The sequence below is a fragment of the Phoca vitulina genome, unplaced genomic scaffold, assembly GCF_004348235.1.
Source record: "Phoca vitulina isolate PV1807 unplaced genomic scaffold, GSC_HSeal_1.0 scaffold11, whole genome shotgun sequence".
NCBI lineage: Eukaryota > Metazoa > Chordata > Mammalia > Carnivora > Phocidae > Phoca > Phoca vitulina.
Window position 1 is genome coordinate 41,539,637 of NW_022589714.1, and position 9,397 is coordinate 41,549,033.

The following is a 9,397-nucleotide window of genomic DNA, read 5'->3' on the forward strand; positions in this document are numbered from 1 at the left end:
TCCTTGCGAATGTGTGTTGGTGAAAACCTAGGATCCAAGGTGCCCTGTCCCAGCCCCCAGCCCCTACCCTGGGTCTCTGAGCCCAGGGAATCCCAGGGAGTCCGCAGCTGAGGGTCCAGAAAACTCACCCCAGCCCCCTACACCAATCCCCTGCTTCAGGCTAGGAGACACCCCCACCGGGCCTGTTTCCAGGGGGGGACTGGAGAGGATGGGAAGTCTTCTGACCCCAAGAACCCTTCCTGAGCTGGGGGGCGGGGTGTGGGGGGCTGACTGGGTGGAGCAGCCACACCTGCCTGAAGTTTCGGGGAAGAGGGCGTAAACAGCATCCAGCACCGCCCTCCGTAGGCTCTGCGGGCCCCGCGGTCTGCTGATCACAGTGGGTCCCACAACTTCCTCACTTCCCTAAATGGGCAACTGCACTTTCAGAACGCCAGGTCCTTCCCTGGCAGACCTAAGTGGCACATCCTGCATTGGCCTGGGCCCCTAAACCTGGATTCGAGGTGTCCCGGCCCCCCGCTGGCCTGCGACTGTCCCCAGCTGGATGGAGCCATGGCTCCCACCTTCTTGCTGCTTCTGCCCCCGCTGCTGTGGTTCCAGGGCCCTGTCTCAGGTGAGAGGGCAGAGGAGCTGGCCGGGGAGGAGAGGATGGCCTTTTGCGGGACTCTCCCTCCCGGCTTTTCCTTGCCCAGTAATCTCGTTTCATGCCTTGTGGGGTTGGAGGAGAAGGCAGAGGAGATGGGGCTGACCTAGTGGCTCCTAACCAGTAAGAAGGTCACGTCCCACTATCTGGCCCCAGGCAAAGCTAACACAGGACTCACAAACTAAGATAAAGATTTGGACCCTCTCTGGGTGGGCCCCTTCATCTGCCAGGCTTGGTCAGGACCTCCGACCATGGACACTTGATTTCCTCACCCAAAAAGTCTCCTTCCCTTGTCGAGAAAGCCCTGTTTGGTGCGTACATGAATCATTGCATCACGTGTGTGTGTGTTTTAACTGGCTAAGTGGCTTGGGCCACTACCCCCTGTCCTGAGGGGAAGCCATCCTTGAAGACCTCGCTCACCTCATAGTTACTAAATGCCCCTTGAGGGGGCCTCCCCTAATCCTGCTTCCCTTACTGCCATGGCCACCAAGTTACCCTTTCCTGTTCAGTTCTGGCCACCGCCTGTGAGGGGGTGAAAGGTGGGCACAAACGAACACAGACCCTTCCCAAGGGCACCCCACCCCGCACGTCTCCTAGAGATCCTTCTCCCTCTGCCAGGGCAGAAGTATGTCTCCTGTGCGGAGCAATCCTGGGGTTCCCCAAACCTCCCACCCACCAAATCACTGAGTTGGGTCATTCTCTTTAGTTTGTTCGGGACAAAGGGATGCTCAGAGAGGGTGCTACCTTACCCCAAGCCTCAGCTGTAGTGCAGCTGAGTTGGAAGCAGGTAGATATCTCCTGTCATGTGCGGGGTCCTTGGCTATCGCAGCTCTGGGCTCGACTGGAGAAGTCTGGAGCAACCTGCGTTTGAGAAAAGGAAGCACGTGGAGTCCCAGCTACCTTCTAGGCACCGTCCTGAGGCCCAGTTCCCACAGCCAAACCGAGACAGATGAAGAAACAGAGACTTATGGGGTCTACTTACACAGTCAATGGTGGAACCAGGGTTTGAACCCATATTTATTTAGACTCCAAAATGTGTGCTCTGCACTCTGTCCTGCTGGGGAGAAACGTGTGTGTGTGTGTGTGTGTGTGTGTGTGTGTGTTGACGGCAGGCTGTGGGGGGTGTGAGAGGAGTAAGTGCTGAGGTATGGTGGGCAGTGGAGTGGAGGGAGCCCATCATAGCTTTGTCCCTCTCCCTGTCCCCTGACTCCCCACCCCTACCCCTAGTTCTACTCTCTCCCTGCCAGCTGTGGATTGTGAAATGCACGGACCACATCTTATTTCTAGGCGGAGACTGTAACAGGCTGTGGACGAACAGTGAATAATTGTAGAGTTCTTCGGTTTGCACTCCATTGGGAACTTAGATGCATGTTTGGTCATTTTTAATCTCTGGGTTTTATGCAACTAGAATGCTTTAAAATGAAATAGTACCTAAAATGAACTACGACAACTTGCTATTTAAAAGATAACTATGATGGACTTATTTGTGAAATAAATAACTACTCTTCATTTTTTCAAATATTGGATTTTCTTATCTATCTAAGTTGTTTGTGCTCTGGAATTTTATAACTTTGTGACTTCTGTTTGTGTCTGTGTATCTCTCTCACTGAGGACAAGACCCGGGTCTTTCCCACAAAACCTTGAAGATGGGGCTAGTATCTTCCCATTGGGCTAGAAAATACCATGAAAAATGGGGCTGTGTCAGTTGGAGCTCCCTGAGTGTAAGGGCTGAGTTTCCTCCATTAGCCTGGGGGCTCCCTGAGGGCTGTGCCTGTGTCTCCACCATCAAACTGGGAGTTCCCTGAGGGCTAGCCTTGTATCTTCATCCTAGAACTCCCCCAAGGGCATGGGACTATTGTCTTTCTCATCAGATTGGGAACTCCCAGAGGGCAGGACTAGCGTCTACTCCAACAGACTGGAAGCTCCCTGAGGGAGTGGCCTGTGTCTCCCCCCTCGGACTGGGAGCTAGTTTTTAGCAGGGCCTGTGCATCTCCTCTAATCGGATGGGGGGGGGGGTGTAAATTCTTTCAGAGTAGGGCTGTGTTTCTCCCTGAAACTGTTGAGTCCCATAACAGCAGGACAGTATCCACCTCCTCTCCCCTCACCCCGACCTTCGAGATGCCTCTGTCACCAGACCTTGCTCACCAGCGGTGTCTCCCCAGGTGTCCCTGCCGAGAACGTGTACACTAAAGTGCAGCACTTTGAAGGGGAGACTCTATCTGTGCAGTGCTCCTACAAGAGCCGCAAAAACCACGTGGAGGGCAAGGTATGGTGCAAAATCAGGAGGAAGAGATGTGAGCCTGGATTCGCCCGGGGCTGGGTGCAGGGGCCGCGCTACTTGCTGCAGGATGATGCCAAGGCCAAGGCGGTCAAGATCACCATGGCGGCCCTCAGGCGCCAGGACTCTGGCCGGTACTGGTGCATGCGCAATAGCTCTGGGACCCTGTACCCTCTGATGGGCTTCCTGCTGGAAGTGTCTCCAGGTGAGCAGGCCTGCAGGGCACTGGGAGGGTAAGGGTGTCCTCCCTGCCCCGTACTCCACTCGCAGCAGAGGTAGTGAGAAGAATCATCCATCAGTGGGTGTGTTGTGCCACAGGGTTCTCATGGTTCCTTTACTGACATCTTCATGGGCATTATTGTCCCCCACTTCCCCAATGAAGAAAATGAGATCTAAAAAGCCTTCTGTGGATCTGACCTTGCCCAGGGTCACAGAGCTAGCAAGTGGCAGAGATAAGATTCAAACTTAGGGCTCTCTGTGCTTTGTTTTTATTCCATCATCTGTTCAATATATATTCATTGAGTCCCAACTCTATGCCAGGGACTAGACGCAGTCCTGCCCTATGAGAGATGACAGGTGATCGCACATCATCAGACGAATAATTGTAGATAACAATAAATGTTCTTAAGAAAATCAAACAGTGTGACAAACTAGAAAGTAACTCAGTGGTGGGGGAGCTATTGAAGCACCAGAGACCAGAGAGGACCTCCCTGGCAGATGACATCAAGCAGAGCCTTGCATGAGGAGAGCTTTTTAGCCCTCTTGAAATGTTGGTGCTTCATAGTCTAGGCGGGGAGAACTGCATGTGCAAAGGCCCTGAGGTGAGAAAGAGCTGGGCTTGTATAAGGCAGGGCTGTGTGGCTGCCCCATATTGAGTGTGGGGCACAGTGGCAGGAGATGAGGTTGGGAGAGTCAAACAGCAGCCCTAAAGTCTATGATGTGGAGTTTGAGTTTTATTCTAAGTACAATAGGAGGTACTGGAGAGTTTACAGGGGTGTGTTGTGGCTTGTCTTTAAGATTATAACAGCTGCTGTGTGGAGGATGGATTGTGGAAGGGTAAGAGATGAGCAGAGAGACCACTGTGGGTATTCTGGTCGAGAATGGCAGTGTCTTAAAGTAGGACGTGGGCCCTGGAGGTGGAGAGAAGTGGAAGGTTTCAAATCTGTGATGTTCAGACTTCGTGCCCACACTGTACACTTTGGAGGTAAGACAGGAGGTGAACGAAAGGGAGGAATCAAGAGTGACTCTAAGGTTTTCTATTCCATCAGCAAGGTGCATGACAGTACCATTTATTGGGTAGGGTGACTCTGGAGAGGAGCCAGTTTGGAGGAGAAAAATCAAGAGCTGTCTTTGGTCATGTTAAGTTTAAGACACCTCCTAGAACTCCAGGTGGGCAAATGGATCAGCAGTGAATATATCAGCCTGGAGCTCAGGTGAGAAGTCAGAGCTGGGAATATACTTGGAAGTATCTCTGTGAGGATAGTTTATTTTTATTGGTTCTTTTTTTAAAGATTTTTTTTATCCATTTATTTGAGAGAAAGACAGCAAGCACCAGTAGGGGAGGGCAGGGGCAGAGTGAGAGGGAGAAGCAGACTGCCCACTGAACAGGGAGCCAGAGGGAGAAGGGGCTCCATCTCACAACCCTGAGATCAGGACCTGAGCCAAAGTCAGATGCTTAACTGACTGAGCCACACAGGCACACCTCTGTGAAGATAGTTTAAAGTCTAGGGGATTTGAGAAATCTATACAGACAGAAAGAGGATTAGTTGTTGCTTAGGGCCGGGGGAAAAGAAAGGGAGGTAGAGGGTAATAGCTAAAGGGTGGGGATTTCTTTTGGAGATGATGCATATGTTCTAAAATTGACTGGCTGCATGACTCTGGTGGTGGCTGCACGACTCTGTGAATATACTAAAGGTCATTGAATTTGGTGCTACAAATGGGTGTGGTATATGGAATGTGAATAATATCTTTAAAAAGCTGTTAAAAAATCAAGGGGATGTAAAAGTTCTCCCTTCAGTGTAGAAAAAGAGAGACGGGCCAAGCCTGAGGTCCTCCCACATTTATATGATAGGAAAGGGTGAGGAACCAGCAAGAGAATCTGAAAAAAGCAGCCAGTGATGATGACATGAGTTAATTACCCTTCCCCATTTCCCTGACCCACCTGCACCCCCCCTCTTCTGTTGTGTCTGAGCTAGGGCAACTGCTATCTCTAAGATGTGGGGCCAAATCTCATTCCCCCTCTCCGGTTCTGCTTTAGACCCAGGGAATAGTTGAAACCAAGTATATCGAAATCTTAATTTGCAGGGATACAAACATGAAATGGTTTTGTTTTTTTTTTTGCATATCCCCCACCCCCTCCATTGTCAAATCCCATGGTCTACCTTTTAAAGACCATTTGGGGAGATTCCAACTTTGCAGACCTTTTCAGTTATTAGGAAATAAAAAATCATCAGCCCATGTAAAAATTCTAATCTTCTAGCAATATATGTTCTACTCCTTCTTGAAGACCACACGTTATGGCCCAAGCCACCCAGAGTAGGGAAGAGGTTAGCCTGCTGCCTAATTCCCTCTCCTTCATCTTGGCAGGTGGGGAAGGTGGGGTTCTTCTCAGTACCTCGTCCTGCTTTCTCCTTCCAATCCCCTGGTGCATTGAGGCAGGAATGAAGAAAGGGAAGTGGTTGTGTGACTTCACTGCCCGCCGTAGTTCTCTTTCTGTTGGGTGTTACTCTTTTCTACCCAGCCCTTTGCGATCCTCTGTAAGGTGGGTGTCTAAATGTTGGCTCCCCCAAGTCACCTACATGTGAGTTCTCTGAAGGGTCTTTGAGGTCTCCCTACTGCTGAGTAGGGTGATGAGGGAGGTCTGGCTCCAGGTCAGCCTCTTCCCCTATCCCCACTCTCACCAATGCCGCTTGTTCTGGGTTCCCTTGCCCAGAAAGATGGGTACCTTCCATGGTGGCCATTTGGCCCTCAGGAGTGTGTCCTTGCCATGCACAGTCATGGGATGTGGCAGCCTGTGCCAGCCCTCTCTCTCCCCCACCATCTCTCTCCAATTCTCTTGTTCTCTGTGGAGATAGACTCCACCACACTGCCCCAAATGGGACCTCACGCTTCCTACAACCCCTTCCTCTTCCACCATCCAAATGCCAGCCTCCTAGGAGAGGTAAAAGGCTGAGGGTTTGGATGATAGGAGCAGGTGTCTCTTCGTAAGCTCCTAAGGGGGGCATCTGACCCTGCTGCTGGAGGCATTCTTCGGAATGTGGGCCTTCGATGCTTCTTTGTCCTCATTTCTGGACCCTGGTCACCAATTATGGAGCACCTGGAAAAGTCCCTGTTCAACATCATAGTGAAGAGATCTCTTTGGCGCACAGGAATGAGAAGGGTCTGGAAGCGACTAGAGAGATGGGGGCTGGGAGGGAAGTTGGCCTGACAGGGTAGGTTAAAGAAACTGTGAGAGTCTCTTCCTTCTTTACTGTGCCCACTTCTTCTCCCTGGCAAACCCACATATGGTCACACAGCAAAGCAGAATCCTGGGTCCAAGGTCAAGGAGGGGAGATGAGGATCTGCTCCCATCAGTGAGGCCCCCTACTCAGTCTAATGTTCCTCTCTCTCTGGCCCCTTAGCCTCCACGACCAAGAGAAGCACTCCTCTTAGACAGCTGGCCAATATCCTCAAGAGTGGAATTGTCACATCGGGCCCAGCCCCCACCTCAGGCCCTGATGCCCCTTTCACCACCAGCATGACAGTGCTCACACCTGGCCTCCTCACCTTGACCAGACTCGTGCCCCCCACTGCCTCAGAGTCCATCAGACTGACCTCCATGACGGGCTTCAGCTTCACCAGCACTGGCCCTTCTGCCACGGGGCCCAGGAGGACCGTGGAATCCCAGACAGTGACTGTGTCTCCCAGTGACGCCAGAGCCTCCTCTGCTGGCCCAGCATCCATGTCCACCAGGGCTGGGCACCTGCACACCCGATCGCCCACCACGGGAATGTGTCATACTAGCGGGGCTCTCCTCAACAAATTATCCCCTATCAGGTACCCGTGGGTCCTGGGCTTGGGTGACTTTTGACCAGATAAGGCAACAATAATTGGTGCCTGAACAGACCTCAAGGTGCGGATGTTATAGCAGAGCTTCCCTTTGCAGGAAGTCGTCTGGCCTGCTGCTGAATGGGAGGTGGGTAGGAGGCCAGATGCCAGGATGGAGATGTGACATAAAGGATGGCAGTAAGAAGTGAGGGTTGGGGACGGGTCAGTGTAAGAGTCTGCGGATGGAGAGGAGAAGGTTGGGGCAGGACAAGGATGTGGCTCTGGGGTAGGAAGTGGGAAATGGTGGTGGCTTTAATTTGGGCTCCCCCAGAAGCAGCCTCTGGGACCAGGAGTACTGGAAAGAGTGTGGGGAAGGGAGACGAGGAACAGTTGGTAGAGAACCTAATCAAGCTGGCCACCATTGTGGGCAGTGGAGCTCAAGCCTAGGGGAGGCTCTGGGGCCCAGGATCGGACTCCCAGCTGAAGGGCGAGGGAGCTGGGGTATTGATACAGCTACTCTTGCACCAACACTACTCGTGTTGGTCATCAGTGGGGGGCTGCCTGCCATGGGTAGCAATGAGGGCTCTAGGAACAGGAGAAAGTCCTCAGGCTGAAAAAAATTTAGATGGAGGTGCTGAGGGCTGGTGCAAGGGGATTCAGGCCGTGCACCTACCGCATCTGCTTCAGAGGACAAAGGAGGGAAGGGCCACAAGGAGAGCCTCTCTCTATGAGGAGAGCAAGACTCTCAGTCTCATCTGTCACAAATGGGAGTCTCTTAGAGTTCTCATCCTCAGCGATGCAGTCATGATTGGGGGAACAATGGAGGGGAGGCTCTAAAGTGGAAAGATGCCCCCCTCCACCTGGGACTTCTTCCCCTGACCTCTGAGCTCCTCACTTCCTCCTGCTACAGCTGGGTCCCCAAGAAAGGGAGGCAAACACTCCCAGCAGGGCTGTGAAGATTTCTCCAGGTCCGGGCTCCTCTCATGGGGCATGCAGAAAGACATGGGTCAGGGTGGGGGCAACTGGGTGCTCACCTCCTCCCTGCTCTGTCCCGTCCCCTCAGGCACCAGGATTCATATCCCATTGTGCTCCTGGGGATGCTGATCTTCCTCCCAGTGTCTGTGATGTTGATCCTGGTCTATGGGTTCTGGAAGAAGAGACACATGGGAAGTGAGTACAGCCCACCCTCCCAGCCTCCTGAGGGCAGAGCACTGGGGTTTGATACACTTGCCAAAGCGCCTGACTGCACTCTGTCCCCAGGCGGTATGTCCTTCCCTGGGTCCAGCCACAAAGACTACTTGGCACCCAGGCGAGGGAGGAGGGTGGGCAGGCAGGAACAGCACACCATGACCCTCTGGGGCTGACTTGGCAGGAAGCAGAGGGCAGAGCCAGAAGAGGGGATGGACTGGCCCAGGATCATGGGAGGAGGAGAGAGCAGGAGCCCTGCCCCTCTTCATCTCTCTCCTTGTCCTCACAGGCTACAGGGTGTGCAATGATCCTGCTAGACCCTGGAGGGACCCACTTGGAAGACTGGAGCCTCCGTGGAAGCCTGCTTGGTCTGAGGCCACTTAACTATGGAGTGCGTGAGCTCCTCCTGGAGGGGCCTTTGGAGGCCAGAGGAGGGTGAAGATGGGGACCTGTCTGAACTGGAGCCAGGCTGAGGATTTGTTCAAGGCTGGACTCAGGCCTCCCCAGAACCAGAGGCTGCTCTTCACCTGCTCAGTCGCCTTGAGCTGCCGGGAACCTGGGACAGCCCCCAGAATGGGGAGTACCAGGCAGGAAACCCCAGGGGAAGCCACCGAGGGGATTCTGCTCAGAGCCACAGAGCCCTGGGTCCCAGCTGGGTGGCGGGGAAGTCCTGATGGTGCTGTACACAGAGAGCTCCAGGTCCCGTGGGCCTCGGAACCCCTTGCTATGGAGCAGAGGGGGGGAGAAGACAGGGGGACAGAGGTCCTCTCCCCATCTGGAACCCTGTGTCCTCAGCTTCCCTCTGCTCCCCTCAAGCTTCCCCTGGGCTTGGGGAAGAAAGAGTCCCAGAGGCAACCAGTGTGTCAAGGGCCCCGTCTTGGAGGGGAAGGAACAGCGACTAAGAGCTGGAGGTCCACAGGGATGTTGGCAACAGGGGACCCCAGAATGGTCCAAGTCCCCCACCCTCAGGGCCCTGCGTCCTCTGATGGGCGTCTGGATGTGCCCTGTCCTGACGGCAGCTGCTTGTCCCTCAAGTCCTGGAAGCCAGCAGAGCCCACCCTCCCACTGGTGCTACCCATTGGCCGGCCCTCCCTGGAAAGCTGTGACCAGGTCGCCCAGAGACTGGCGTGCAGAGGCTGCACTCGGGGCTCTCTCCCCCAGTTCCAAGCTCCAGGTCTGAGCTCCCATAGGAGACTGAGGGCCCTCGGGAGTCCGTGGCAGGGGAGGCCACGGCTCCGAGAAAGAGTAGATCACCCACCTTCCCC

The 9,397-nt window shown here is 53.8% G+C and overlaps 1 protein-coding gene across 1 annotated transcript; it reads left to right on the top strand.

Moving 5' to 3' along the window:
- The first annotated feature begins 389 nt into the window (after window positions 1-389).
- On the top strand, window positions 390-8,516 carry TREML2 (triggering receptor expressed on myeloid cells like 2). The gene is made up of 5 exons (XM_032410109.1): window positions 390-610; window positions 2,803-3,123; window positions 6,539-6,953; window positions 8,008-8,114; window positions 8,422-8,516. Exons 1-5 carry the CDS (start codon window positions 550-552, stop codon window positions 8,514-8,516), a joined length of 999 nt encoding a protein of 332 aa, XP_032266000.1. The 5' UTR covers window positions 390-549.
- Window positions 8,517-9,397: the final 881 nt, after the last annotated feature.